A 17464-nucleotide genomic window follows, 5' to 3' on the forward strand; every position below is an offset into this window, starting at 1 on the left:
AATGTACTAAAACATATTTGTACCAAGGAATATATGAAGTGTTTCCTATGTGCAATGTGGAAGAGTTAATATTGCTGCAGAAATCTTCCGAGTGACACCTACTTGAAATCTAGTTCATTTAAAAAAAAAAAAAAAAGTAATTTGACTTTTGACATTTCTAGCAAACGCTGGCCTTTTTTTTATTATTATTTTAATTACCCAAGGCCAAATCACTTCAATCAGGATAGGAGAAGTTCATTTTTACTATTTTTTTTTTTTAATACTTACCTTATACAAAAATCCACCTTTTGGATTACACAAACCATGGATGAGCATTCCAGAAGGAATTTAAGAAAGTTAAGTGCACCTGAAAAGCGGGATATCAGAATGCAAGTGGAAACCCAGCCATACTGGTTGCTACCAGGAACCACTACAGTATTAACTGAAATAAAGCGCATTCCAAGTAAATTTTACTTTAATCAAGTACTAGTGTCACGGCAAAAAAATATTTGACTCTTATATAGAGCTAGGAGACATTTTTCAGCTGAAACTTTTTGCTGCCAGAAAATGCAGATCTGGTCAACCAAAACATTTCGTGAATTCGTGTCAATGTCGGCAAATTGTTTCACTCTGGAATTTTTTTTTTCCTAGAAATGTCAAAAGATGAATGCCCTGATCACTGGGCTACAGGTTACTTTGATGGGTCTCTTTCTCAAATTTCATCTGCTGAAACCGTTATGCTTTGGATAAGTAGGTAAATATTTATTGATCCAGAGGGAGAGAGAATCACTCTATAGCCCAATGGTTAGGGAGGTGGGATACCCACGTTTTAGCCCTTGCTCCAATTAGTTTTCAATTATTTATACAAAAGTAGCACATTTCCTCCACATATCTCTGTAGTGAGGCGGTGTGGTACCCACCCCACCACCCCGCCAAGGGAAGAACCTCCCCAGACACCAAAGTGGGCGGAGCCAGTGGATCCTGTGCCTTCCCCCCAGAGGTCAAGGCGCAGGACAGGAAGTAGAAAAGCCCAACCCCGGAGCTCAGTTGGGCAGCAGCAGCTGGAGAGGCCAGACGCCTGTGGCCTGGCTCCGGTTTGGGAGACCCCGGCAAGCCGCAGCCGACCCGAGGACTGGCTGGACTGGCCAATGTCTGACGCTGACCGATGCACAGAGGAGCTGCCAAGCCTACCCCTCGCCAGCTACCCAGAGAAGCTGCCGAGCCTACCCCTCGCCGGCGACCCAGAGGAGCTGCCAAGCCTACCCCTCGCCGGCGACCCAGAGGAACCTATGGTGCTGGAACCCTCCAAGGACACCGCCCTGACCCAGGTACCCTATGAGGGGGAGTCCGGAAGTAGCCTGGGCTGCAGCACTGCTAGAGCCAATGTCAGTGTGTTGCGGCCAGGACCCCCACTGACACAGAAGCGGATCTTTGGCCACTGCTAGGGCCCTTGGCTGGGACACAGTGGAGTGGGTGGGCCTGCGTCCCCCCTGCCACCCACCTCACAGGAGACAATCTTCCCCTCCCCCTGGTTGCTAAAGCTAGGAGTCTGGGGTTTGCTGTGAACTATTTGCTCAGTCCCTATCGGAGGGCCTGAGCCCTTGACTGTTGGTTTGCTGCCCTGCCCTAACCCAGGGCCTGGGTTTATACTGAACTGCTTGCACGGCCCAGCCTGAAGGTCTGGGCCATAGACTGGGTATTCCCTAACCCAGCAGAGAATGTAGTGAGGCATTGTGGTACCCCACTCCCCTGCTGAGGGACGAGCCCTGGCTGAGTTCCCTTAAAATCTCAAAACATCTTACACATAAGGATTATGTGTATCTGTTGTACAAATGTGGAAACTGAGGCACAGGTGAAGTGACTTGCTCAATGACACACCACAGGGCAGTGAAAGAGCCAAGAATAGACTTGGCTCTCCTAACCCAGTCCTGTGCCACTGCAGCATATTAGCTATAATGGAAACTTATTTTTAAAAGTGAACTTGTATGCAGAAAAATGCAAACAATGCATGTATAGCACAGAGCATATTAGTCACTCAGACAGCATAGGCACGTTACAGACAGAAGATTAGATCTCCGCCCCCAAAGAGATGAATCATAAAAGTCAGTGTATAGAAAAGTGAAAGGAAATTTGAATGCAATCAAAAGCAAAGTGGGTGGGCAGTGATGCTGAACAGGAGTTCCACAATTTAGATCTTAGATAGTTCCTGTTAGTTCCACAATTTTTAGATTTTCTTTTAAATGTTTTCTGTAGGGAGGGTGTGGGTGTATGCTAGTTTGAAGTAGTGACAAAGACAAGAGGATACAAAGACTTTTGGATAAGTATCATTAGGATGAAAGAAAACCTGACAGTAAATTCAGTTTCCTAGCCATGCTTTAGTTTTAGTTTACAAAAGGAATTAATGTCCTGTTGAATTTTGACTCATCCTGTCTGCAGACACATTACATTGCAAGTTCACATCCTGAAAAACTAAGCAGATGTATTGCAAAAACAATCATTTAGCTTTTGGTAAGTTGGCCCAGGAGTCTGCAATGCAGGGCTATGTATTCCGGTGCCTGCAAAACATGATTATAGCTGAAAAATTGTGGACATACTGGATTTGGGCTTTGCTAAATACAGTTAAAGACAACAATCTGGGTTCCCAAATAACCATGACCACACAGGGGAGAGAGAAGAGGAGTGCTGAGACACATCTACTCAATTCGTCCTTCAAAACTCTCCCAAATTCTGTACCTTAGTGGAAAAAGGGGGAAACGGTTTCAAGATTCATAAATCCAAAGGCCAGAAGGGACCACTGTGATAATATTGTCTGACCTCCTGTATAGCACAGGCCATAGAACTTCCTCCAAATAATTCATTTTGAACTATACACCTCTACCCCGATATAACGCGACCCAATATAACACGAATTCAGATAGAATGCGGTAAAGCAGTGCTCGGGGGGGGGGGGGGGAAGAGGCAGGCCGCGCGCTCCGGTGGATCAAAGCAAGTTCGATATAACGCAGTAAGAAATTTTGGCTCCCGAAGACAGCGCTATATCGGGGTAGAGGTGTAGTATATCTTTAAAAAAAAAACAGTCCTGATTTATGAAAATCATGATATTCCACCCTACTGAAAATACATCTCGCCCTACTGCTCCTTTGATCACAAGCCACATAAAGTATCTCATGTTTTGTGAGCGGCACTGCTGGCAGAAAAAATTAAATCCAGATCTTGTAAAGAAGAGATGCAGCCACGAGTCAACTTCATAATAGATAAAATGATTATTAAAACATATATACTTATATATGTGCAGTGCCCAACATAACTGTGACCTCACTTCTGGGCACTACCATAACATAAGCAATAACTCCACCAATGCAGTGGATGCTGTAGTGTACATAGGACACAGGAGTTTATCACCAGAACCTCTAACATGACAGTACGACAGTTAAAAACAGAGTCCTACATATATTACCGCCTTCAGCATTGCTAACCCTGGTGGTGGATAACTGCTACAAAGTTTGCTAGCACAGAAGAAGCCTGTGTGCCCACCATCTGACAAAAATTGAGAGAGCGCGCCATCATCTCAAACCAGCCTTTGGACAAGGACAGAACAGTCACTACTACTTTCTCGGGACTGGCAATAGAATCTTTCGGGTTAGTAATGTAATCCGACCAGCGAGTCCCTAGTTTGGCAAGACAGACCACCACTGAATTGCTGTCCATTAGTTCCCATACCCTGAAAGCCTCCTCAATTTGAAGTTTCTTGAGCGCTCTCCAGACTGATAGGAGCTCCAGCTTGTTTATGCCTAAAGAGATGTGACAGTTTCCAGCCGCCACTGAAACTCTGATATACCACGGAAGCCCCCCCAGCCTATTTTTGAAGCATCTGTTTCTAAAATTTCTGGCACTGGGAGTGCCAACAAAAACTAAGGCCTTGTTAACATCACACCAGCTCTCCACCACAGGACAGCTTGCCAAATGCTTTCTGACAAAGCTACCAGATACCTTTGTGGACTTCCTTGCCTCTAACACACCTCTCTAAAGCCCTCTAATGTTTTGTGACCGTGGGAAGAGCTTATAAGGGAATCCACCAGCCCCACTAACTGTATTTGGAGGGATGACAGCATCACCACTTCTGGGTAAAACAAGAATTTCATTCTTCTTAATCAAAGAACATTTGGGGTCAAGTTTTCCGAGTCCAGTTTAAAACCCAATAGTTTTAAACCTGACAGTGGATACAAGTTGTGCAGTAAAGGGAGTGGGTGTAAAATCAACAGCAAAGCCTTTCGCAAATAAGCAGCTACCTTCATAGGCAACTTGGTTTTCCAGTTAAAATTAACATTTTTATCCTTGAACTTCCAAATGGTACACTGGCCTCTAAGCATGATAAGCCACCACGGAGCAATATATAAACCAAATGTTCTATTCGCTCAATGCTCCTTTCTAATGGAGCAGAACTTTTTTTGAAGTTTGGATGCAAAGGATAGATACAGGAGTGACACGCAGTTTTAGGCATTTACACCAAAACAGGCACTGACCCTAAAGTTTTTATCCATTCCCAAAGATGACTGCAAAGCATACTCTGCCTGTTTATCTTTTTTTGTTTTTAATTGGGAGCAGTAATGCTAGTACCTTTAAGTGACTAAGCAGCCTTTTTAGCTCTACCATTACACCTTGGAGCTCTGGATCATTAAAAAGTTTTGGCTTTTGACTGATCAGGGGAACTTGAAAAGCAGAGAAAGAGATGGCTTTTAGAGGAATGAATGTGAGGTAGCCATAATTTACGAAAACCTCCTCTGTAGGGATTTTGATAAGATTATCTACCCTAGAAATTTACAAGATTCTGGCAATCTGACTGCTATTAACTAATAGGTTTCTCCTGTCATCAACACAGCATGGTGTTCTTGGTGACAAAGTCTAACTTCCCCATACAAATACAATGTAACTTTACCCCATTTTACAGTCATGATTTCTACTTCTACAATGTCCAACAATTTAAAAGGTCTTACTGAGTCAGCCACTATCCACTGCACCAGCCCGTATCAAAATCCCCATCCTGAGTGTCAATCACCTTCCAATTATTTTTCTTGGCAAAATTCAAAAAATCCGCTCAGATTGGGTATCAGGACTGTCAGGATTCCAACTATTCTTGTGCTCACGGTCTTCCAGCTATGCTTTACTAAGACAGAGCTGGGAAGTGATCTTTGGTGTGGGAATCCAGATGAGCTGGGGAACTCAAGGGCCGATGTCAGAGAATCACCATGGATACTAGAAACACAATGGCAATTTTTTTATTTTTTATTTTTTTACTTTATTGACTGACAAAGGTCAGGGAAGAAGGATTGTTTCTAAATAAGAAACTGGACAGGGACTCTGAAGATCTGTGTTCAAATCCTGGATCTATGACATTTCCTGTGCATAGTCTTGGGCAAGTCACCGTATCACTCTGTACCTCAGTTCCCCCTCTTTAAATGGGAACACCACTTCCTTTCTATCACCCTTTGCCTTGTCTATTTATACTATAAGCTTTCAGGGTCAAGGACTTTTTCTTATAATGTGTATGGACAGCATCTAGTACAAAAGAACTTCAGACCTCAGCTGAGGCATCTAGGCACTAATCAGAATATAAATAAATCAACAACCACAATAGTAAGTCTGGGTCATCTGGAGTTTGGATGATGGAAGCATAGCCATCCAAGAACTTTGACCACCTTGCTATGCCTCAAAGGAAGGTGAATTAGAATCTGAGGTAGCACAATTCCTCTCCAGTATCACTCGAGTACATCACTCAAGGAAAGACAGGACACACTGAAGGAGGTGTTCAGGATGATTTCAGGCCGCGAGAGTGTTTGTGCTACTTTGTATAGTTGAGATTTAGATAAGAACGAATAAGTGCTTATTTACAATACATTGTTTTGCATGTTTTTTCCGCGTACACAAATAGGTCTTCTATTAAGGAGGGCATATTACTTTTAAAATGCAATTGTTTTTCCTTTATGTTTGGCTCACTGAAATAAGCTTAACTTATCTCTCAAAATTAGTAGTTTTTATAAGGAATCATTAACTGAACAGTGACTGAGCTTATCATGTACCCATTTCTAGACAATATGTTGCTCTATTATTCCTAATATACAAAAGGGATTTGAGAGAAAACACTTTGCCCTATACAATTTATACAAAGTAGGGATTTAGCAGCAGTTGAAACAAATTAATTTTACCTCGGGAACTCAAGGCTTGTTATGGTTGGTTTCGGCAAGAATGAGCAGGCCATGACAGTAACTTTTCACTGGATTTGTTATTCTCTCCTGACCCACCAAGATGTAAAGTTTTCCTCTTACAACAAGTGTCCTGTCCAATCCATTCAGCTCACCTCTTTGCTCTTATATACAAAAGAGTTCTGGGGTATGAAACATTTCTGCTTCCCTTCCCCTCTTCATTCACCAGAACTAAAGGAAGATATTCCTTACTGGGAAGTAGTAACCATTTCCAGAAGGTTGCACTGGACTGTGGCAGTTTCCTGTGTACTTTAAAGTTCTTTTTGGGATGTTTCATTATTGCCCACCCTAATAATTTTCCCTGAAATACCTTTTCCTCTTCTCATCCCATCTTCATCCTGTGCTACCAAAGGAAGTTTTTCCTCAAGAGAATTAAAAATCCTAGGGACCTGAAGTTATAATAATCAACTGATTTCTCTCCCCACCCCCATCCCACCAATATTTTTTCTCCTCATCCCTTGCCCCTGCAGACTCCAGGGAGCAGAAGTCCATTGGCATCAATGAATTCCCAACAAATTTTCTAAGTTTCTCCAAAGATTCAGTCAAAAACTACCAATACACATTCAGGTCAGAGGTCAATTGATAGCTTTCAAATTCCCAGGATGGTCTCTTGGGAGGTAGAGAATTCACATACAGTTACATTGTAGCCTAGTAACGTAAGGTCTTCCTTCATGCAGAATTGTACAGTCAAGTTTAAAATAAAAAAATAAAACATACTACAGAAACAGAGACCTCTTCATGTTAAAGAGTCAACTTTTGTTGGTCTGTGATCCCTTATGTGACAAAAGTGACACGTGCCTAGGCAAATCCCAAATAGTTAAAACAAAAGGAATAATATTTCCTCTAAACTTATCTTCTCTATAAACTAGTTCTGTGCCTTGCATTTTCCCATTCTGATTGAATTAGCAGCATCCCTTAAAAAGGAAGAGATATATTAGCAGAACTGAAATTTATATTCTGAACTCATTCTACACAAAAAGGAGTAATTAAAATTAGGGAATATTTAAATCCAGAGGGGGAAAAAATCAAAATGTAATTATTTTTTGCCACCTGTTCCCTGTACATATAACAGGAATTTTATAAATAGTTTGAAGGCACAACTCTGTGCTTCTGCTTTGAACTCCTATTTGACACCACTGGCTATTTTCTTAAAAACCCATATCAGAATAACTATGTAATGTTAAGTAATAGGCAAACGTTCTTGTTTTTTAGAAGACAATTATTAAATTCTTATGGGAATACTTCCCATTTTAGCTACATAACATTAAAAAGATTTACTTGCCAAAGGTTACAAAAGTGGCAAAAAGATTTTATCTCCTAGAGCTGACTTGTACATACTATAGATTGCAGTTTCAACCAAACCAGTTTCTGTCCTGTAGAAAATAAGTAGTTAGAAATGTACAATATTACTAAAGCTTTTGGGGAAATTCAAAACAGGAATGAGATTCAGAATAGGAATAAGGGAAAAAATCCACTATTTATATAGTTTTGTTATTCTAAGACTGAAAATATTTTGTTTAGAAAAATACACAAGAAAGTAATTTGATATTTAAATTTATCATAGATTGAAAGCTTGATTTTTTTTAAACCACAGACAAACCTTCTGCATGCTGCAGCACAAGAAATACAGACTCCTCAGAGATGATGTACTTGTGCAGACACACCATGTTGGGCACACAGCGGGGAATGATGGTCTTTCTGTTCCTGCTGTACTCACTACTTTTCCTTAGACCCTGACAGAGAACAAAAAGGTCAGTTGTACCCTCAGTTGCCTTTGGAGCCTGCTGTGCTCTGTGTTTATCAACCAAACTAATCTATCCGAGTTACTCTGGGCTTCAGAGAAACCACTCATCTGCTGCTCTATGCCCCTCAGTCCCCCGAGGCTCTGCTGATGGCATCTGGCGCATTTCCAGAGAACAGAAGATGGCACAAAGCTGCCATTAAAATCAATTACATGGGTCAATGTTTTTATTAGAATCTCTCTCAAACTAAGTCATCAAGATGACACACAGTTATTTCCCTATGACCTTTTTTAAAAAATTCATTTTTTTAAGCAAAAAGACATTGTTTAAATCAGTCTATGTTCTAGAGACAAAAGAATACCCTGGATTCATGTGTTATCTTTATATTTCCACCATACTTAAAAAAAATAGGAAAAGATTCAGTTCCTGAAGAGGTAATGATTTTGGAAGGTGGCACACAGATGAAGTTATTGGAAAGGAGGGGGAGAGAGGTAAGTATGACCTACTATTATATGGATAAAGAGGATGTAAGGAGTAAAATGGAAAAAGTATAAAGTTCATCTATTCTGCCTGTAGATACAATGAGCATCCTTACCTAGGGTCTAATATCTGAACTATATAATGTTTACAAATAGCCATTTGTGAATTATAAATGGAATGATTTTCTGTGCACTGTAGGTGTTAGGATTTCTAACGCAAGATAAATAGAATTAAAACAGTTTACAGCATGTGTACACAGTGTACCTGAAGCTGAGGTGTAAATAAAGTTTCAGCAGTTACCTACAGCATAGTCTTTGGGCCTCAGTTCTGCAGCCATTACTCATGTCAGGAGCCTAATTCAAAGCAATGTAATTCCTTGTGTGAATAAGGCCTGCATCAAGCCCTCAAACTAAACCAATTCCCAGCGTGATGGATTCACTGGGTTCTCAAAAGAATTTTGACCTGATCTACATGAATCACAGGAGGCAAACCTGAAGGATTTAATTCCCATGCAGGGAGGTCCTTATTGTTAATTCAGTAGTTTACTGGCATTAAACGGACCTTTCACAGCATAGCAGCCTATAGTTTTAAGAACATAGGAACTGCCATACTGGATCAGAGCAGTGGTCCACCTCATCAAATATTCTGTCTCTCACAGTGGCCAATATCAGATGCCTCAGGGGAACAAGCCCTGTAACGAACAGTTATGGAGTAGCTTGTGTATAGGAGAAATTTCTTCCTAACGTATGCACTGAAGCATGAGGGTTTATGTCTCCTATGCTCTAACAGAACTATGATCCTTTACTGAAGCCTGCTAAGATACTGGCCTCAATATCATGATCAGTGGTAATGCTATGAGTACAAGAACTGAAGAGAAAAAGGAAAGAAAAGGAGATGGAAGAAAGTGAAAATATATTTCAAATACATTTAGAAGATAGCAATGTTAATGTGCCGATAAAATTCACAGAGATGGCAACCATAAAAATAGGAAATATTTTCTTTGTGTGGAGTAAATTAGCAGGCCAAGTTGTTTAGGAAAGTAGAATAAAGATGTTACTTACTTTCAGTATAAACGTCTGCTGTGTTCTAGTATCCATTACAAGTAAAACCTAAACAAACACATAATTTAAAGGAAAAATTATTTTAAGGTCCTCATTAGTATATAGCTACTTAACAGTAGGCAACTCAAAAATCAACTATTGAACATTTCTATAGACCAACAGCTGCATGTTATTAAAAAACAAGGCACGCTAAAATACAAAAAATTCTGATAACATATTAGTAAGACCTTTACTGATCTTTTTTTTTATGCTTGAGGACATGAACGATGTCGCCTGAATACTGCAGAAACTTCATCTGATTACCAATCAGCTGCCCAAAAATTTTAAAACTTGACTTAAACAAAAAAAACCCCCAAAACATCAATTGGTGTTTTACGAGTGAGGGTATAATTCAGCAGAACTCAAGTTAGGATAACTGCATAAAAAGCTGTGTTACCTCAGTTTAGTCCAACACTCCCTTCTCCCAAAAAGACTTCTTTTCACACCACCAGGTTTCTTATACCCAAACGTTCCTTCCCCAGAGGCTCCCTGTTTTCTTGGGAGAGGGCAGAGGGTGTTTTGTTTTTTAGAGTGAGGCTGATGGTCCCTCCCAGGAAGTCCAACTGAAGACTGTTTGTGTCGGAAGAAACAAACCAAATTGTGCATTATGACGACAACATGGCTTGTTCAAGCTCATACTGGTTACGGCAACACCTAAAATTTTTAATGCCTTAATCAACTCTACTATCACTGCTGTTGAATTCCTCCACAACCTTACAGTTTTGGTGCATTTATAACTGGCAACACAAATTGTTGCAGGGAAATCCAGCTGTTAGGACTGCAGTATTACAGTAAGATGGAAAAAGAATATTTATTTAGGAAAAGAGAATGGATTCTTTGTAGAAAGTGGAAAGATATAGCTGCAAAAGACAGTCTTCATTACAGTATACTGGCTCTGCTGCAGACACATCATAGACAACTTCATTTATAACTTAGTGACACCACCATGGGTGCTAAAGAACGTTTTGTTACTTTGTAGGAGAAGAAATCTAATTAGTTAATTTAGTATTGACACTTGTTTGAAAGACAACCCTCAGAAATTCCAGTTTTAGGGAACTGAAGTTCTCCAAATCTCTTTGCAAACCCCCAGACTCTTGAGCATTTTACCCTGGAATTCCAAGACTATAGATGCCCAGGCATATCTGAAGAGTTCCCCTTCAGTACAATAACCTAAAATGGTACATGTACAAGACCAATACTCCAAGATCAAACATGTAGAGCAGGGGTGGGCAAACTACGGCCCGCGGGCCAGATCCAGCCTGCCAGCCATTTTAATCTGGCCCACAAGCTACCACTGGGAAGCAAGGTCTGGGGCTTGCCCCTCTCTGGTGCTCCAACCGGGGAGCAGGGTTGAGGGCCGCTCCATGCGGTTCCCGGAAGCAGCAGCATGGCCCTCCTCAGGCTCCTACGCATAGGGGCAGCCTGGGGGGCTCCACTCTGCATGTTGCCCCTGCCCCAAGCACTGCCAGGACCTCGGCCAATGGGAGCTGCAGGGGCGGTGCCTGTGGACACGGAAGCGTGCAGAACCACCTGGTCGCGCCTCTGCCTAGGAGCTGGAGAAGGGACATGCTGCTGCTTCCGGGAGCCTGCACCCTGAGCCTCCCCCCACGCCCCAACCCTGGTCCCCTTCCTGACCTCCAAACTGCTCCATCCAAGCCTGGAACACCCTCCTGCACCCTAAACCCCTCACCCCCTGCCCCACCAAAGAGCATGCACCCCCAGCCAGAGCCCTCACCCCCCATGCCCCAACTCCCTTCCCCAGCCATGATCCCCCTCCCACACTCCGAACTCCTTGGTCCCAACCTGGAGCACCCTCCTACACCCCAAACTCCTCATCCCCAGCCCCACCCCAGAGCCCACACTCCCAGCCAGAGCCCTCAGACTCCCCCACGCATACCCCACCACCCTGCCCCAGCCCAGAGCCCCCTCCTGCACCCATGACTCCTCATTTCTGGCCCCACCCCAGAGCCCGCACCCCCAACCATAGCCCTCACCCCCTCCCATAACCCAACCCCAATTTTGTGAGCATTCATGGCCCACCATACAATTTCTATTCCCAGATGTGGCCCTCAGGCCAAAAAGTTTGCCCACCCCTGAAGTAGAGCGTGTGCAGTCTGAGTCATATTTGATTTTCATACCAAGAATATTCACTCTTTAAATTTCTCCACACTGTTATGCTTCCAATGTAAATACAATTACATTTAAAAAAAAGAAAAAATACATTACAACATTATTTAAGCTGCAAAGTGAAGCATTTAAGAAAACAAACAATCAAACAAAAAACCACAGGAAATGCCAGATTTACAGTTATCCATACAACCTGCAGCATTGCAGTACAGACTGCTACAACTTGAGCTATAGGACTAACCATATTAGCTGGCAATAGCAGAAGACATTCCAGAGGGGTGATGGGCCAGTGGCACCATGTTCTGGGGCCAGTGGGTGGCAGGAGCAGGCCAGCCCAGCTTTCATCCCGTCCCTCCCCCCTGCCCTCCCCATTTCTGGAAAGAGGAGGACTCCTGCCCCAGCTGGCACCACCGAAAGAGGGATGATCTGCTGGGATTGTGTGCTGGTTTGGGGGTTCTGGGAAACCCACTCAGCTCTCTCTCTCCTCTCTGGGAGCTGGGGGAAGATCCTGTCCCACATAGTACCCAGAAGGGGGTGGAATGGAATGCTGGAGCCACATGCTGGGTCCAAGAATAATGGTGCCCAAACAGCAGCTCACAGGTATTCCCAGTGAAGTAACAGCAGTGTGGGCCTAGCTCTTTAGAATGTTCATACTCAATTATCTGGGCAGACTGCCAACATATTCCAGAGTAATACAAGCAAGAGAAGGGAAATTGTGATTTTTTAATCAATTATAACTCTGCTAAACCTGAACAGAATTTCATGGGATGAAGACAAGGCACTTCCCCAGCCCAAGAATTTTCTCCCTGCCTAATTTCAAAGGCCTGCTGCAAACAGTGGATGTGTTAGATCTTCTTAAGGAAAGGTTGCAATAATCTTTTCTAATGGAAGCCTAAGTACAGAGGTCACTACCAGCGCCTCCTGTAATACTCATTCATTGTACAGTGTACAAAAATACTTGATTGTTTTAAGATGAAGCTTCCACTTTATGCATCCGATGAAGTGAGCTGTAGCTCACAAAAGCTTATGCTCAAATAAATTGGTTAGTCTCTAAGGTGCCACAAGTACTCCTTTTCTTTTTGCGAATACAGACTAACACGGCTGCTACTCTGAAACCTATAAAACAAGAGTTTATGCAATCTAAGATATAAAATATTTCATAGCAGCCTCTAAAAATTCTATTTGCCCACTCAATGGATTAATTTTTTTGAGGGATGTGTTGAATGTCATTTTCATCATAATGGGAAGGCTGGTGAGTAGATAATGTGCCTAGGCAGGTGAATTTTCATGATGATTTTGTAAGCCTGCTCTGTAGGGCTCTCAGTAACAAAAGAAGCCAGTGGAATAAATCATAGCAGTAACATTGGTTTTACTATCCTTGCATAGCCACCAGTCTTAAAATAAAATTTACAAGATATGCCAAATTAAGACAGATAAAAATTGTTAGGAAGTGATATTTTGTTTACAGTCACTTTGTCTTCTTTTACCAAGTTTATTTGTAGGTAGGTCCTGTTCACATTGAGGCAATAAATACAAGAACATATGTGATTTTTTTTTAAATGTGCCCTTTGACTGTCAATTTCTCCCAAACAGGTGTTGGCTAAATGATTATAAATTGGCCTCTGGATACACCTCTTCAACTGAGCCGTACAGGACTGGTGATAATATAATTAGACCTAAAAACATCAGGCTGGTGAATGCTTTCCATCTGTTTGGCAATAATGTTTAGTTAACAATAGTCTTTAAAAAAAAAAAAAAGCACCTTCAACTTCGGCTCTTAAAGTTATTTATAGGGCCATCCTTAACACACCAGCACCCTTGCTAACAAGAGCTTTAGCCACTTGGAAATTATTAGCCGTACGGCTGTATACGAAAAGGAATGTCTGCATTTAACATCTGTATCTCATGCATCAACCTCATTTAAAGTCACTTCTTAATGAACGGTTCTATGGCTCTGTATTAATATTATAGCTGCATGCACAAAGATCATAAGGAGCCAAACTTTTTTTTTTTTTTTTTTTTTAATACCAACAGTAGGCCAATCAGTAATGAAGCTGTCAGCATAAAGGACAAAATAATCGCTTCTTTAACCCTCAGACAGGATTTGTTCATTTGTAGAATACAACACACCAATTTAAAAACTGCTCATGGGTTTGCTCACCTTTGTAAAGGCAAAAATCTAATTTGGTACTAATTTGATACAATTGTCTTTCCAATAAAAGGCTCCTAAAGCCATATTTTATTTCATGATAAAACAAGTGCTATAACTAAAACTGTCATGAAATAATTACCTTTGATGGCATACCTTATTGCACAAATACAATTAATGTATTCCTCCCTTTCATGTTTCACACTTGCTTATCAGAACTGTATTAACATATGGTGTAACAGAGCAGACTTCCGACTCTTCGCCCTATAGTAACATATAGAATGACTGCCACTAACTGAAATAAAGCAGACAACCTGCCCCTTACGGGCTAGCTTCAGCTGTTATATTGCAACATCACAAAGACTAGCAGCTACTCTTTTTCATCCGTAACAGAACAGGTTTTAACAGATAATAGTTCCGCGTTGCTGAGGTTCACTAGCTAGACTGATTCACCAGTCTCTCCAACCAGCCACCATTCCTTCGCTTTTTCTCCCCAAGCAAGCATTATACTCTCTCCTGTTTGGTCTTGTTTTCTCTGTTTAACTCAAAGCTGAAATCAGTTTCCACAGATTTGAAAATAATCCACGGCTCCATTTTGTTTGATAGAGAATTACCATTTATTAAGTACCTCTATATCTTGGCGTAAGTGATTATTTTGTCATGACAGAAGTTTAGAGAAACTCCTAGTGTCATCCATTTAGCCAAAGTTGACTGGGTAGATCTAGGTTATATATAACTTACTTTGAAATAACTGAAGAGTAGGGCCCTAACATTGTACTGAAGCAGGTATGCTCATGCAATTTATCAAAACATAGTCCATAATTGGCCTATCTGCACAAGTTACAAAAATGGGTAATTACCACACTATTATTGGCATTACCATAACATGCAAATAGCATGCAAATCCAAAAGGGGATGAGCCAGAGAAAGAAAGAGGCACAACCACTTCATTTAGACTCCAGTACATCTACTCTACAAAGCATTATATTTACACAGCAGAAAAAAACAACCTCCTCTGGGCTACCTTGCAGGACTAGTGCTGTAACGTACTTTTGCAAAGATGAAACATATACCCAGTGGATTAAGCACTGACTTGCTCTCAACATCAGAGGCTTCGCTCCTCAGACTTTGGGGCCAAACATTGTTTATTGGTATTGTCACAGTAGGAGTTACGTATCCTGGCATTCCTCCACATCCCTCTCCCACTGCAGAGGAGAGTGCAGGTGTATGTTCCTTAGGGATTTTTGGTAGGATTTCCCTTCAGAACACAGAACCACCAGGGTCAGCGAGCTCCCCCATGAACAAGCGCGACTTGAGAACATGAAGTTCCGTAGCGTGTTCCTTGTCTCAATACTCTGTCCAAAGCGATGGCATCAGGAGTATCAGCAACAGCAGATTGCGTACAGGCACTTCTCTTATGTCATGTTAGGAAGCAAATCTGTGCCTGGATTTCGGATGCTGATGGAAGCTGTTGTGTAAGGATGACTGTAGCGTGAATTGTGAGGTCTAATACCTTATAACAATTAACCGTCATCCACATCCATCCTCAAAAGGGAGGCAACCAAGTGCTACGCCAGACTTTCGCCATTCATGGCAAGTGGGACTGTGATACAAAATGAGACTATGCAAACCCTATTTGTCATACTAATGTGCTATTGTTTTAGGCTTTAAAATCCTCCAATATAGCATGTTACCACCAAGAAAAAAAAAACATAGGTAGGCAGTGCTACAAGAGCCAATTCAAAAAGACACATAAAGTCGACAGGAAAAGAGCATTGCCAATAGGCCAAATAAATACTTTCATCAGCACACTCAAGTGTGCTTTGTACAGTATCTTAGCTCTCCCAGGCAGCCATGCAGTGTCCCAAAATGCATATAAACAAGGAATTATTGCCATCTAGCTACTACAACAAAGGGGGAATTAGTAATACTTAAGGTAATAACGTACCAGTTCTTTGTGGGTTTGTAAGCAAGATTTCCCATTTCATTTTTAAAACTGGAAGTTAATTCTGATGTTATGTGAAACTACTTTTAAAAATAATTGCACTTCAAAGACCTTCAGATAATTGATTTATAAAAGTGTGTCCAACAGCTCAGTTTACAAAACAAACAAACAAAACTATTTAAATACATTATATACAAAAAATTTGAGAAATAATAAAATCTAACTTGTAAATAACCATAGTTTACCTTTAAGAAAACAGTTAATTTTAGGATTCTTTACATGCATAGAAATTAGCAAGTGTTTCAGTATGCTAATTTTTTTAATTAAAAGATATTTCTGCAGTAAAAGCTCTTTCATATGCACTACTGATTCTTCATCAAACGCTAAGTTTCCAACTTAACACCAGTATAGCCGGTGGCAGCCTGAAGGTTTACCATCTGCTGCCACCCAAAGTCACGGTGGCCACCTTCAGAACATATGCATCAAAGCCTTGAGATAAGAGACTGAAGGAATATTGCAGAAGTCAGCATAAGGGGAATCACAAACCCAGAGGCAGGCAATAGGCAAGTCACCAGAAAAAGAGAACATGGGGAGCCATTAGTCACCCTATAAAACACCCAACCAAGGTCAGAAGGGACACTACTGGATCAACTAAGAGCTGCTATAAATGCACTGCTCTCTCTCGGGTGGTTTTTAACAGAAATGCAGTCACCTTACCAACTGCAACTAGGTTCTGCCTTGTTTTAATCAACTGCTGTTGCTGCTTCAATCCTACACATTTTCAGAACAGAACACAACATAGTAGCCTCTAAGGTGCCACAAGTACTCCTTTTCTTTTTGCAAATACAGACTAACACGGCTGCTACTCTGAAACCTAACATAGTTACATGAGCTTGAGTTTGTTCTATTTACTTGACCAACATTTATTAAAATAAACTAAAAAATGGCTTCCTAAAAAAGTGGGTTAAAGTGTGCTGATGTGGGCTACAAATACCTCCTGTATAATCAAATGAAAATGCATTACCAATTTTAACTACATATCCTGGTCGTTTAAGGTTTTTGGAGATAAGGCTACCACCTAGGGTATACTTTTAAAAGCTGGCTTTATCCTCTGTTACTGAATTGCAGTTCTACTCTGAAAATAAATGTGCAATAACGTCATCACTGGGTTCTATGCTTATTGTATAACTCCAGACCAAATATGCTCCGTTTATGACACCATTTTTCAAACCACAAATCCTGCAAACTCAAGCTGGTATCTGATGACCAGGCTGGATTTTTTTTTCTTGTTTGCTTATCACTTCCAGGACTAAAAAGTCAAGTAATAACCTCAGTGATACCTGTGAAATTCCATTGCCATCCAAGAGACTGCACAGGGGTAACTGACCAGAATTTGCTACATAATTTTGTTGATGCTTCAGAAGTAGGAATAAAATTCACCTTACTCTCCCTCAGCTGTGTTGGCTGTGCAAGGCTAATCAGAGTAAATGGTCTATTTAATAGAAATTTACTTTGCCGCTAAATATAGTCAGTCTTCAGAGCAGCTCTACCCCCCATCTTTATTTATATTGTTTTATACTTGCACACACATGCACGCACTCAAAGATTATAGAGCCAAGAAGGCAACTTTAGTAAAGCACTTGGCTGATACTTGTGAAAAAAAACAGATTAGTGCTCATCAC

General features: G+C 41.2%; 1 protein-coding gene across 2 annotated transcripts in view; it reads right to left on the minus strand.

Moving 5' to 3' along the window:
• The window catches only part of RPS6KC1 (ribosomal protein S6 kinase C1), a 106862-nt gene that overhangs the window by 25199 nt on the left and 64199 nt on the right, over window positions 1–17464 (minus strand). For both annotated transcript variants that reach the window (XM_074949272.1, XM_074949273.1), the window contains 2 exons: window positions 9523–9570; window positions 7840–7972 (listed from right to left, as the gene is read on the minus strand). In XM_074949272.1, the coding sequence (XP_074805373.1) occupies window positions 7840–7972; window positions 9523–9570 (181 nt within the window). The remainder of the gene's footprint in view (window positions 1–7839; window positions 7973–9522; window positions 9571–17464) is intronic.

This window comes from Natator depressus, chromosome 3 (genome assembly GCF_965152275.1).
Source record: "Natator depressus isolate rNatDep1 chromosome 3, rNatDep2.hap1, whole genome shotgun sequence".
Classification (NCBI taxonomy): Eukaryota; Metazoa; Chordata; order Testudines; family Cheloniidae; genus Natator; species Natator depressus.